We start from the raw sequence: 14,810 nt of genomic DNA, 5'->3' as shown, positions 1-14,810 counted from the left end.
CTTTTCTCATTTTCTTTTTCTTTTCTTCGGATGACATAGTTTTGGTTAAGAAATTTGAGTAGTAAGGCAGTGTTTGTTTGCACTATTTTTCAGCGTTTATTGCTGAAAAAAATTAAATTCAGCACTTTTTGTCAAAATAGCGCGTTTGTTTACTTTATATTTTCAGCGCTTATTGCTGAAAATAAGTGAAAAAAATTCAGCACTATTTTAATGCTAAAAAAAAGTGCTAAAGCGATAAGCACTTCGCTTTTTTTAACACGGACAAGTATGCCCTTATTCTTAAAAGGATATTACCTCTTATATTTCATCGATAAGTATATAAGCACCCTACAAATTAATAAACCACAGCATGACTAAATTATTTTGTCTTATATGGGTTAAAATTTTTGGAATGAGTTGATTTTTTGTGAGGATGTTCTCCTCATTAGTGTATAAGCACCTCACAAATTAATATAACCCATACCATGGCTAAATTATTTTGTCTTATATGGGTTAAAAGTTTTGGAATAAGTTGATTTTTGATGATGATGATCTCTACAATGAGGAGATTATCTTCACAAAAAATTAGCACATCCTGAAACTTCTAACCCTATCAAAATAAGTTCAAGAACCGTAAATCATCACTTTTTTTTTTGAAAATTATTTTTGACAAGTTAGAAGTTTCAAAATGAATTGATTTTTTGTGAGGATGATCTCTAAGACCATATAGACCATCCTTATTAAAAATTTGCTCATTCCAAAAACTTTAACCCATATAAAACAAAAAAAATTTGGCTATGGTGTGAGTTACCCTTATTAATTCATAGGGTGTTTTTATAATTATACATATTTTATTTTCATCGGAAATTATTCATCCAAAATTAAGTTCTTTTAATGTTGATTTCAAATTTTTGTGACTTGTATGATATTATTATTTTTAATTTGAAATTTATGGGCTTTTATAAATAGAAATTATTATTTATAAATTGAAGATTTGAGTATTATTTATTATTTAAAAATAAATTATATTTTAATTTTATAAGAAATAATATATTTTATTGTGATTGATAAGAAATAGGTATTTGAAACATGAAAACAATGTATAATATGATTGTAAGGGTAACAAAGACAATTTACCAGCTTTAGCAATGTTTAACAAACATGATTCAACATCTAAACAAACAACTTTTTCAACACTTAAATTCAGCGCTTATAAGTTTCAGCGCTTAATGCTAATCAGCACTTATTTTTTTCAGTTTAACAAACAACACCTAAGTCTATATTATAATTTTGAAGTATACTTTAATTAGTAGGAAATAAATATATTTGAGATAAATTATATGCTTTGCATTTTTGGAGGAATAATGATTTTCTAATGCCCCCCCCCCTCCCCCTCCCCCTCCTTTGACACACACATCCTATCATAGACCGTATATCATTTGCCTCGAGATATGTATAATCAAAATCTTTTTCTTATGTATCTTAAGACAAATGATTTACGATTCTGTGACAGGGGCATAGGTCAAAGGGGCATCAAATTATCACAATTCTTTTTGAAGAGGGCACTCCTAATTAAGGATTATATGCTAGTTAAGATTGTCCCCTAAAAAAATCTAAAAGACATTATCCATTTTAAATATTCTTAAAAGGAGATCATGATGATTGTTTTTAAATAGTAAATTTAAGGTTTGGTGACTAAATTGAAGCATTCTTGGAGTATTAAGTGATCAAATTAAAATAAAAAATATTACAAGACAATTATGATTTAAAAGACCAACACAAGCTTTATATAATTGTTTGTTGAGTAGTAAAGAAATAGTAAGAAAGGAAAACCCCAATCAGCTCAAGTCATTGCAAAACAATTCTGGGATCGTGGGTTCAAGTCAAGCTTACCTATCAATTCCAAGAAATATATTTCAAGAACAACCCATATCAATATATGTTTACATAAAAACCTTGGTTAATACATATGTGATGATTGTGCACATGGTGCCACAAAGATCCCTTTTGTCATCAGATGATGATCCATCATCTATAATTGTTTCCCATGATCAATAATGATTTAATGAGCACATGTTGATGATTTCGTTATCATTTATGATGTGGGTGACATCATCAATCTTTATGTGAATCAATTTTCGTCTCCTCAAACTCGTAATTCGCCTCCCAACAAAATTTGATAATTGTGGATGATGGGATTTGATTTGAGCAATGTTCTATGGAATCATTTTGCCTCATTATTAATTGAGTCATTCGGATGATATAAATATATTTGATGTGGTAGGTATATTCTAAGAATTTATGTTGATCCCGGGTCCCGATAATAAATTATATTTTTCCAAATCTTGATTAATAATATATATATATATAATTGTGTGGGTGTTCATACCACAACTTAGATTGCATAACCAACCAATTACAATTTACAATCCAAAATCAAATTCACAGTTTCGTGTACGATGAACGAATCTAGTAACTTAGGTCAGGACTATTAAAGAACATGATGATGAGTCTTACAGCTGTCTCTAACTATGTGGTCTTATCATCAGCCTGGGCGGACCGTCGTCCAAGTATTGGAAAAGACCACGACGGTCTGCCAAAAATATCGTTCACTTAAAACCAAAAGAAACAAAAAGATAGAATAAGAAGACAAGGTCTTCTTTAGACTTCTTAGCCCAAAATGGGACCCATACCATTGCGTGTCACGGTATACGTCAAGAAGGGATGGAACCGATCCCTATTCTAACAAATCGACGATCTTCTTTACTTCGATTCCTCCACTCAAACGTGGGTCCCACAATCTTTAATAATTGATTGGAGCTGGAGCCCAGAAAAAAAAATATATTATATATATATATATGAAGAGTTGTTAGAAAAACGCGTAATCACTAGTTAATCATTAATCTCGGCGTGTTAATTCTACCGAATATTAACTGATTTATAAAAAAATACTGAGATTTGTTTCACATTAGTTAATTTAGTTTTAATTAAAACAAGTTAAAAATAAAAATAATTGCTGCACTTGTCATTAAAAATTCGAATAAATTTAGATTTAAATAAATGTTTATATGATAATTTATTTGTTTTCAGGTACATATGCCGGCTAATTACATGGCCCACGTTTTTTTATATAAAAGATTCCAACTACTTTACATGATAGATATTGTTGGGATTTTGAAGATACGTTACTAAAATGGACTTAATAATTTTAAGTAGATGCATACTAGAAAAAATTATTAATTCACTAAATTATGAAATTTAAGAAATTATAATGTTGTTGATGGTACACATAATTGCTTACTTAAACATTGTAGTTGAAGGGGGATATCCCTTTTCAGGGGCAGAGCCAAGATTTTCTAGTGGGGGCAAACTATGGTTAGTTGTATAGTTAAAGAATTTGAAGATGAATGGTTTAAAAAAAAATTCATAAGTTTCTTTTGATTAGAAGTTGAAAAAAATGATATTTGCGTCATTTTCAATTAATAAATGAGAATGCCCGGTCAAGAGGTAATGTCATCAACAAAAAATTGAAAAAGGGGGGTTTGGGTTTGGAGGGAGATGAGGGTGTGGACAAATAGGGCATGTAATTAATTGAAAATATAGGGGTGTCTTAGAGTTCTGTGGGGGCAATTGCCCCCCACCAACTCCTTACTAGCTCCACCCTTGTCCCCCTCGAAATTCTCAAATGAAAAATCTTTAGTGTTTCCTAAGAAACTTGTGGGTATTTTTTTCTTTCCCTTTTCCTTATGAATAATGATGAATGCACGCGGTTTTGATACGCGGTTGGGTGTACAGTTGATATGGTAAGGACACATAATCACACATTTTTTCCTGTGTATCCCGATGAAAAAGATCTATGTTTCTTTGCCTTTCCCATGTCAATAGCATAACAAAAGCACGTGCATTCATCACGACTCTTTCCAAATTAATAATTTGTTTTTGTTCATCAAATGTTGTTAGAGGTTAGAAAAGTCCATATCATTTAAATTGATTCAATCAATGATATTTGAACTAACTTCTAAATGATCAAACAATCCTTAGAAATTCATTCTAGAGATTAAAGACCATTATCAAGTTTACAAAAAAAGATATTAATTATATTTAAAAGGCCCATTGAACTAATAATAATAATAATAATAATAATAAAAAGAATTTTTAGAAAAATAAGCTTGGGATCGTCATCACCGTCCATTACCTCATTGTATAAGATAAAAGTCGGATTGAATTTGGACCCTATATGTGTCTGAATATATGAATAATTTGGTGGCTGAGCAAGATAGGATGCGACACTATCTAGAGGTGGGGACCAAAAGAGTTCGACCACTCTACTCAGCATAACATAGTTGAGTTGAGTTGAGTGAAGTGTCTACCCATTCCTAAGCAAGGGAGGACATGTCAGAGCAAGATAGTAGGATCATGCATTTTCCTATTAGCTTTGAGTTCAAATTGGAAGGATATCTTGAGAATCTTGGAGTGAGTGATCGCATCAATCTCGTTCTTTCTTAAAAGGATTAAATTTCTATTACGTAAAAGCTTTCCGATAGCAACTCCCAAAATTGATGAAAGGGATAAATCCGAATCCTCTTAAATAAGGAAAAGGAGTAACATGGCAAAGTTGGCCATTAAGAAAAACAAATGACCTATAAATAAGGAAGAAGATCGAAAGAGAAAAGGATTTTTGAAAGATGGTTAAAAGGATATAACTATTATTTTTTGCAACTTCAATTTTAATTTGAGTGTCAATGGGTGTGTTTGACAGGTACCACACTGTTTGACAGGTACCACACTGGTACCCCAACACATTCATGGAGGAAGAGAGACCATCATCGAAGTGATTTGTGTTGTTCGAGGAAGATCAAAAGAAATAATTGGCACAATCATCATCAAAAGCTTATTCCAAAAAAATTGGGGATTTGTTTAATAACTTGTATTTATTCACTCATTCAATTATACCAAAAGTCACGTCTCTCATTAATCCAAGTGCATCCATAGTTGCTCTTGTCATGTTAATACAATTTGTTATTTATATTTTTCTAAGTGTTCGAAAAATTTGTTCCTTCTTATTGAAACTACAATCAAACTTCCTTCCACATACCAAAGCATCTCACACAATTTTTTTTACCTCCCTAATTTTAAGGTATTATCTATAGTAGCTACTTTTTATAATTTCATTAATATGTATTTATTGTCGATTGTATCATTTGTATTCTTTCCACTCATCCATCTTAAAATACATCTTATTTCAAGTGTGTTCAATCTATGAGTTAACTTGACTGATAAATTCTTGCACTAGGATTTTATGCTTTTTGTTAAGCTAAAACCATGCTTTAGAATGTTCAATCTTTAGGATTTGTCAAATTAATTTTTTGATCTGGAGTATGCTCGATCTTCCTGGGATCCAATGTCTCGAAAGTGTGCCAAGTGGCAATATCCCGAAGAATCATGGGAAAGATTCATGGTAGATAATGAGTCGTACTCATAACTCAATTATGTTATATATTGCAATGCTACCCTAAAATTCTTGAATTCAATTCCAACTTACTAACAAAAACATGTGGAGTTTAGTGAGAGTAGGAGATGAGAATTGGTGATAAGAACTACTAAGGATATTTGGATTAAGTGATTATGTTGAAATTATGTTTTGATTGTAAGGGAAATAAATCAAATATTTGATTCCAAATCAAATCACACTTGGAGTTGATATGATCTATTAAGTAGGAAAAGAAAAAAAAAAAAAAACTAGATTGAAAAAGCCGTTAAGACGAGTCATGTATGTAAATAATCAAGCGGTTGTATTGCATGGTTTTTAAACTCGGTATCTTGTCTCGTCTTGTTCAACTTTGATACCGAGTTGACTCGGATGATACATCTCGTCTCGTTTGACATTGAGACAATAGCTTTTAACCATTTAAAAAATATGAAAAATTATGAAATGATTCATATTAAAAAATAAATACAAAAAAATATAAAATTAAAAAAAATTGATTTGGGCGTGAAAGAATAGAGGATTGAGGCATAACTCGTTTGTCTCGATTAACTCAAACGAGATTTTGAAAATCTCGTTCGAGACATCTCGTTTAACTCACGAGTTAAACACTTTACTGCACTGTCTCGTTCGTATCGTTTGTATCACTCGAGATAATCGAAAATATCGTCCGAGACGACTCGCTTATCTCACGATACGCGGTCGTCTCATAACACTTTGTGAGTTGATCTCGTTGGACTCCGATATCGAGTTAACTCGGGTGATCCATCTCGATTTCGGACGAGTTTAAAAATCATGATTGTATGATAGTAGATAATATATTTTCAAAAGAAAATTAAATTTTGATAATGAAAAAATAAATTTCTTTTAAAAAATGAATTTTTTTTGTAGGTTTGACTGCACCAAGGAAAATGTCAAAAGATGTCTTGATTTTAAGATTTTGGATTGAGGATAATTGTGAGAAAATAACATCCAAAGAATGATAAAATAAACAAAGTTTTTCCAAGAGTTGAGCAACCTGGATGGAAAAATGATTTTTATTTTTTTAGACAAATAATAATAATAATAATTTTTTAAACTCATTTCAAGGTTAGTCATAAAGTCAAAACGTGGAGGGATCTATAATTTAAGAAGAATTAGAGGGGGGTAACTTAAGAAAATCGTTTAAGATTCAGACACGGCAAAGTCGCAAGCTCGTACGCTTTGCGGGGTCTTGGGGTTTTGTCGTTAAAAAGACCCAATCAGATGGCACCGTTCATTAACCGCAGGTCTGCGTCCCAAGGTTTTAAGTTTTAACTTCTGCGACAACGCGTGTTAAATCTGCAGGTCCAGTCTTCTTCGATACCCTCATTTTTTTATTTTTTTACGAAAATACCCTTCATTAAAAAAATAAATAAATGAAGTAGCAATCATGACCTCTGTTTTAGCTTTTAAGCTAAAACAGATGCATAACTAACTTAAGAGAATGAATGATACTAAACTGACTCAAATTAAAAAATGTCATAAAAGAAGTAAATTTTGTTACTACAAAATCAGATAATTAGGGCACAAAAAGTAATATTGGGGGGCATGAAATATGTGTTTCATTGAAATTGGTCCCATTCCATCACAATCATAAGGTCTTTTTCATGGGATATAAACATATTAGGATCATTTATACCCTTTTATATTAGGGTCATTCATACCCTTTTTCATGGTAGATTTTGATATTTAACATTTAATATTTTTTTTTTGGGATTTCAATGTTTTGTTTGGATATGAGTTGATATTTCAAGATGGTACAATTTTTAATTTAAGATATTAAATAATTTATATATATTATATTATAGATTAAAAAAAATGGCACTGCCAACCTTCCTAATATAAGGTATTATTTTATTTTTTATATAAAAAAATAAAGTAAATAAAATAAAACATGGGCAAGGTTTTAATTCTACGTATGTCATTATGTGATAAGAGAGCTGAGTCAAGTGGGGATCATATTTATTTGATTATTTAATCATTTATTGTTATAACATAGAGCTGAATACACAAGGAAAGGATAACAACAGGTACATTTTCATAGAAACATGACACAATTGTTTCTCATCAAAGTTGCATATTTCTCTAACATTATAAGTCATTTCTTCAATTTTTTTACCCAATGAAACTACATATCAAAATTTTTATAATAAATATATTTTTTTCCCAAGTGGTCTGTTGTAGTGAGTTAAGAGTTAAGAGTTAAGAGTTAAGGGTGAGGTCCCTTCCCTAATTGTATGTAATACATACGGGTCCCGTTCAGCACCCTAAGCTTTACCACACACTTTAACAAACGCGTTTTGTCTTACATGGGTTAGAAGTTTCGGAATGAGCTGATTTTTGGTGAGGATGATCTCTGTGAAAATCAGCTCATTCCAAAACTTCTAACCCCATCAAAAATGATTTACAAAAAATGGACGATCCACGATTTTTCAACGTGTAAACATGGGGCTAAACATTTTGGAATGGGCTGATTTTTGGGAAGGATGATCTTCTAATCATAGAGATCATCCTCACCAAAAATCAGCCCATTCCAAAACTTCTAACTCATGTAGGACAAAAAACGTTTGTTAAAGTGTGTGGTAAAACTTAGGGTGCTGAACATTTCCCAATACATATTTATATATGGAGCTGAGTATATGAGGAAAAAGCATGACCATATCACTTCCTATTTTATATGGTGTAGATTGTCGCGTTTCGTATCTTCTATTCTAATAAGCTAATGGACAAGCGATTGAGAGAGAGAGAGAGAGAAGTGTTTAGGTCTACCTGCAGGTGGTTGAAGGATTGAACACCTTAACCACAACTCTACAATCTCAACCACAACCACAACAGCAAGGGCGGCAGTAGCCGCCACAACAGCAGCAGCAGCAGCAACAACAACAACAGAAGAAGAAGAAGAGAGAGAGAGAGAGAGAAATTGATTAATAAACTAACAAAAAGGAGAAATTTTGATTACTTGGTTTAAGTTTCTGAGAGAAGTTTTCATGGAGAGGTGAAGTGGGTTGTGTAAATCTCACGTGTCAAAGATAGGAATGATTGATGCTTGTATTAAGTGTATAAAATAAAATAAAAACTATAAAGCAGAGCACTTAGTTGAAGTTTGTTTCTTTTTAATTTTTTATTAGAATTCTGTTTTATAGGTTTGATGAAAAGGAATTGTTATTTTGGGTATCGGGATCAGTTTGTCTCCGTTTTGGGAACTCTACTTCAGCCGATCGGGACTGATCTCAAGTTTTCTTGCTCCCCACGACCCACACAGTCTCGGACTTTCAGGTATTTTTTTTCTCTGCTTTTTATTTTTGGTTTTGGGGTGCATATTTGTTCAATCGATGATCTTGATTATGTGGGTTTTCATGCATGATGATGATAATGATCAGGAAAGAGAAGAAAAAAAAAAAGTTGTGTTTTTTATTTATTTTTATGGATAATTTTGTTTTGGGTTTTGGTTTGTTTGATTTTTCTTTTGACTTGTGTTTTTTTTTTTTTTGAATCTGGGCGTTTGGTTCTTTGGTTATCTTCTTTTTCTGAGTGATTTGTGTTTGTGTTTGTGTTCTTTTAAATTTTGTTGACTTGTTAGAAAAATGAGATTTTTGAGTGTCTTTTTTCCCTTTTTGTTTAATTATTTATGTAAAGGGTTATAGAACATAATATGATGATTTGTATCTGTTGATATATCTTTTTAACACCCACTTTTCTCAGAGACTAAGAGAAGCCAAAAAAAAGGCTTAAAGGATCTCCCCTCTTTGAAGTTTGATTCTTCTCTGTTTAAATTTTTAGTATACCTTGTAATCAAATATTTTCACAGAGCTTTGAAAAGTCGCCAATACGGATGCAATGTTCATGAAAATTAAGAAACAAGAAATGGGTATAAGCAATTAGTATTAGAATTGAGAATCTAAACCCATTTTTTTTTTTTTATTATAAAAAAATTGTAATTTCCTTTAATGAAGTATTTATGATAATCATCCTTTATTTTTTTCTTGGACATCATCAGTTCTGGGAGCGAAAATTTTCTTTGCTGATATCGCTGGTATGCTTTGTCTTCCAATTCCAATCCCTCAACTGGAAGTTTCAAGATTGAGGAAGAGAAAACATGGCTACTTATTACCCCACTTCAAGCAACCAAACGGTGGTTACACCGACACTTTATCTAAGGGACTCTGATTCTGCTTCATATCCTGAAGCACCGGTACTTCAGGGTAACATGATGATGTATCTGAATTACCCGTCTTCTTCGGGCTCCTACACGGATACCTTGGCTGCAAATTCTCAGCATCAGCAGCCAAACTGTGTCAGTCTCCCATCTGTCGGGCCACTCGAATTGACCCCCTCACAAGAAGGGATCCTATCTAGCCTCGTTGGTTCCCATAATGGGGACCAAGGTTATAATGTGTGGAGGGATGGCAGAAATGAGATGTTGTTTATGCAGCCAACGGGTGGCCCCATGACCATGCAATCCATTGGTGCAACCGATGATCCACAGATGAGTATGCAGACACGGTTAGGGATTATGCACGGTGGACATAATTTGCAGGGACAAGGATTGTCCCTCAGCCTTAGCACACAGCTCCCATCTCCCGTTCCTGCCCCTTCGTATCAATTCTTGCATCCTAACCCAGGCCTCTCTTCGTTCTTAAGCTCTCATCCTACCATTTCAGGAGAAGGTGGCAGTGGAAACGGGTCTTGCAGAGATGATGAGAGCTCTCAAAGCAAGCAATCTAGAAATTGTGAATACTTGTCTCCTGGTTTTCATGGAGGCAATCAGGATGCAATTAAAAGGGAGGCATTGAACAACCTTCAGTGCTCGGTGGGCCCTAAACAGATGCATTCAGATTCTTCTCCATATGGATTGCCAGGTCTCGCAAGAACCATCCCCAATTCCAAGTATCTCAGGGTCGCACAACAACTTCTTGATGAAGTAGTCAATGTCCGGAAGGCTCTCAAGCAGCACGAATCAGATAAACACCAAGGCTTCCAAGGGTTTGGTTTGAAGGGATCCAAAGATACTGATAGGCGATCATCGAAGGATGGTGCTGCATTACCTCCCTCAAATGGGGTGTCTTCAGACCCTCAAGAATCAACTACCAACATAATGGGTGAACTCTCACCTGCTGAAAGACAGGATTTACAGAACAAGATGACAAAGCTTCTGTCCATGTTGGATGAGGTGAGCCCACCACAATCATTTTTCTCTGCTAATTTCATGATTCTCTCTAGGCATAACTACATGTTCATGTTTTATCAGGTAGTTAATCTTGTGGACTATGGTTAAATGAATTAGATTTCCTCTCAACTATGTTCCTTGTGAAATGTATCTAAATGGTTGTTCATTTAGCGAAGTTTATCTCATTCTTTGGCCACTCAAAACCAGTTTATTTCTTCTTTTTTTGTTTTCACAACTTGCAAACAGTTTCTACTGTCATGAGAACTAAGGCTACAAATAGATAGCAAGATTTCTTTTTTTTTCATTTTGTTAAAACATTGAAGTCTATATTGGTAAGAAAAAGATGGGTTATGGGGCTTCAATTGTAGCATCCTATATAGCAACAAATTCTACACACTTGAAGTTTAAAACAATGCCACACTTTCTCCTACAGCTTTCTGATCAAATGTTCTCAAGAAATATACTTTTGTTCATCAAGTACTTCTGAAGTGAATGGACATGTTCAAGAAACTACAAATGTTTACTAGGTTTAGGTAATAAGAGAAATGTGCAAAGTGCTACATGTTTGTTCTAAGAAAGGTGCACACCATGAAAGCAAATCTCCCCATCTTTAGGTAAGGGGAAAGATGGGAATAGTCTAGAGTGGCCAATTTAATATATTGAAGTCACGGTTGTTCGTCAAAATCAATTTGTTACTTTTGAAGAGGTTAAAGAGCATTGAATATGGAGAAAAAGAACTTGTACCAATAAAAGTAATAGTAAAGGGAGCAAAGGAGAATTGTGTTTGGAGATTCTGTGAAGGTAAGAAGAGAAGGATGTGGAATGATTTATTTTCCCTAGATGCTTTAGTGGTATGGGTATGCATTTGAAATTACATCCTTCTTGGGCTGAGTTACATGGAATTAAGTTCAAAGAACAGCTTACAGATATCTGATGTCTTCCCATCAGTGTAGTACAATTATGAACTGTATTAGTAGCAAAGAAGTGGAATCGCACTTTCATGAAAATGTGATTTCATCTTGTCATCTTGTGCTTGAAACACTTAAAATGGGTCTATTCTGAAATTAAATTAATTACTGCTTAGATGGTACTTTTTCACTACCAATAGATCTTGTGAGAATGGTGAACTAAAGGCTTCTCTTTTCCTTTCTGAAGTTGAAAATAGAGAGATGATGATGTGAATTTGCAATACATAAAGATTTTATTTGTGTTGTGTAATGGATGTGCTTCCTGATTCATTAATGATATCTGAAGATCCTAATTTTCACTAGACTGATTTGATTATTAGTATAAGTTGTCTAGCGTTGTGTGTAAGGTTGGGCTGTGTGTCATAGACAGGAAATCCGCAATTTCCATGGACATTTATTCAATGATGATTTTAAAGTTTTATTATTCTTCTGAAAGCAGATACACTCCAATAATGATGATTTTAAAAAATCCTTGGAAGAATGGTTAATTGTTTGCTGCTTTGCTGGTCTTTTGTGTGTGTGTGTGTGTGTGTGTGTGTGTGAAACAGAATATTACATAAACTGTTTTAGTAATTTTGCTTTGTCCAATGCCATACTAATGGGAATTCAGAGATCAATTAGCTCATATTCTCTCATTTCTTGAAGGCTCCAATTACCAATCCCTTCTAATCAGAGTTTTATATAAGACCATGGCCAACCAAAAATACATTGGTAGCTTGTCATGATTACATAGCAGAGAAGTGCCTCATCTCAATGCTAGTTTCTCTTTCACTAGTAGTCATCATCATCCTACTAATCTACCTGTAGGACTATTGATGTCTACTGGCCGGGAAAAAATGATAAACTTTGATCAGTCTTATACTGGTAAAATACCACATTGTCTCCCACTTACAAAGACCTTTTGGTTGGGTCTTTTAGTTTGTAAATTATTACCTATAAAAAATGATCACTTATCACAGGAACTCCCCTAAATTATTTTCTCTTTAGATGATTTGCTAAATTTCCTGTGCAAATTTAGCTGAGATCTCATACCCCTTTCTAATTTATAGGACCTTTATTACCATAATCTAAACATGAAAGCCTCAAAACATCTTTGGTGAGAGAGAGGCACAATGCCTATTTGAACCCCTTTTCAATAAATTAAGATTTTCTTTTAGGTAGGTAAACAGCTGAAGGTGGGTTTTGATCTCACGTCTGCAGTATAATCACTTGCATACTTTAACAGCTCCATCATCAAATATGAAAAGAATGATGAAAGTTCTCCAAGAAAGTCCATTCTAATTTGATAGATTAGGAAAAAGAATGTTATTAAAATTTGTAAATACTATTCTCATGTGAAAATGAACTTGGGACCACCTTTATCTTTGGGCCATATTTATAATTTACAGGTTGATAGAAGATACAGACAGTATTCGCATCAGATGCAGATAGTAGTATCGTCATTTGATGTAATAGCGGGGGGTGGGGCTGCTAAACCATACACTGCACTTGCCCTCGAGACGATTTCCCGTCACTTCCGCTGCTTACGAGATGCAATCAGCGACCAGATTAAAGCAACCCGCAAAAGCCTAGGGGAGCAGGATATTGCAGGGAACAACACGGCAAGTGGAATATCTCGTCTCCGCTTTGTGGATCAGCAGCTCAGGCAACAGAGGGCTCTTCAACAGATTGGTATGATGCAACAACATGCTTGGAGGCCACAGCGGGGTCTACCAGAAAGCTCTGTTTCAATTCTACGGGCTTGGCTATTTGAGCACTTCCTTCATCCGTAAGGCCTTCAGTTCTGTGACTCTCTCCTTCTTATTTATTCGATATTAAGGCTCCTCTAATTTATTTCTCCTTTTTTGGTTCATCAGTTATCCAAAGGATTCTGATAAAATCATGCTCGCAAGGCAGACGGGCTTGACCAGGGGTCAGGTAAAAAAAAAAAGGATGGATAGGTCCAACTAGACCTCCTATGCTAAAGATTTCCTTGCTTGGCTATTTGAATTTTGCGTCCTATCCCACCACACGTGCCATCTTGTTGAGGGGTGCCTCAACTTTCATATGAAACAAAGAAGACTAAGCATAACTATATTTGGTTTCTTCAATTCCTGTGTGCTAATTTTTGGTCCATTTTTGGATCAGGTTTCCAACTGGTTTATAAATGCACGAGTACGTCTTTGGAAACCCATGGTCGAGGAGATGTACAAAGAAGAGTTTGGTGACACTGAGATGGACTCAAATTCTTCATCTGATAACACACCCAAAGCGACAAAGGACAATACCAAGGTCTCTATGGATAGGAGGGAGGAGTCACAGCAAAACATCAAGTCTATGAACATGGAGAGAAACAATACCAGCCAATTCAATGAATCAAAATCTAGTCTTGTTCCTGATGTAGAAATGGCTGGGTCCACAGCAGGAGACAGTTTCCATAATGAGTCTCATGGAGAAGATGATACCAGCTACTACAAAAATATGAAGTTAAGGATGGACCAAAGACCCAATATGGATGACTCCAGTCTTCTCCAGAGCCCTCTTGTTCAGTCTGATGGGAGTGGCAACGGGAGGTTTTTGGTTGCCAATGCTGCATACCACCAGATGGCAGAGCTAGGGAGGTTGGGAAGTAGTGGTAGTGGGGTGTCGCTTACGCTGGGGTTGCAGCATTGTGATGGTGGTGGCATACCCATGTCTGGTGAGACCCATCACAATTTCGTCACCATGAGGGGTGACGAGATGTACAATGCAGCGGCTTCTCTAGGTCCCAACTCGGCAGATTACGACTATACGGATCCAGGTAACCGACATCACAGGTTTAGTTCTTCCCATCTGTTGCATGATTTTGTAGCATAAGATAATGCTCATTTAGTTTCCATATGGTTTGGAAATTCAAATTCTTCTTGAGAGAAGAAAATAAATACTAGTTCACCTTGAGGCTTGAGCTATTCCTTTTGGTATCTTCTATCCTATTTGAAAATTGTTAAAACAATGAAATACAATTAGTCAGTATAAATATGATTATGGATATGGATATGGATATGAAATACAGTTGTAATATAGTGCGAAGGCAGCGTATTTGTAAAGATGGTACACCATATATTTTTTTTTTGTAATCTGTCGAACAAGGGAACATGTAAATTTACTTTAATTGTGGTATTTGAAGTAAAGGTTCCATCTTAGTCCAAGAATTACTTGATCATGATTTTGA

At 34.4% G+C, this 14,810-nt stretch overlaps 1 protein-coding gene across 2 annotated transcripts; it reads left to right on the top strand.

The window, feature by feature from the left end:
• The first annotated feature begins 8,155 nt into the window (after positions 1–8,155).
• Positions 8,156–14,781, top strand: LOC147407403 (BEL1-like homeodomain protein 7). Of its 2 annotated transcripts, XM_086435957.1 has the most exons (6): positions 8,156–8,480; positions 8,629–8,761; positions 9,483–10,655; positions 13,009–13,388; positions 13,477–13,537; positions 13,748–14,781. In XM_086435957.1, exons 3-6 carry the CDS (start codon positions 9,582–9,584, stop codon positions 14,453–14,455), a joined length of 2,223 nt encoding a protein of 740 aa, XP_086292083.1. In that variant the 5' UTR covers positions 8,156–8,480; positions 8,629–8,761; positions 9,483–9,581; the 3' UTR covers positions 14,456–14,781. The 2 variants fall into 2 exon arrangements, with proteins under 2 accessions (XP_086292083.1, XP_086292082.1); XM_086435956.1 differs by having other exon boundaries at positions 8,156–8,761.
• Positions 14,782–14,810: the final 29 nt, after the last annotated feature.

This window comes from Akebia trifoliata, chromosome 3 (genome assembly GCF_017979445.1).
Source record: "Akebia trifoliata isolate Shusen 1 chromosome 3, ASM1797944v1, whole genome shotgun sequence".
NCBI lineage: Eukaryota > Viridiplantae > Streptophyta > Magnoliopsida > Ranunculales > Lardizabalaceae > Akebia > Akebia trifoliata.
Note: the sequence above shows the minus strand (reverse complement) of the source record. Positions and strands in the feature narration are given on the sequence as shown.

Bases quoted from the DNA above. Each gene is read 5' to 3' on its own strand.
- LOC147407403 (XM_086435957.1), top strand. From the start codon at position 9,582: ATGGCTACTTATTACCCCACTTCAAGCAACCAAACGGTGGTTACACCG. The intron at 13,389-13,476 runs GTAAGGCCTTCA...TTGGTTCATCAG, and splicing joins TTTGAGCACTTCCTTCATCC to TTATCCAAAGGATTCTGATA. The intron at 13,538-13,747 runs GTAAAAAAAAAA...TTTTTGGATCAG, and splicing joins CGGGCTTGACCAGGGGTCAG to GTTTCCAACTGGTTTATAAA.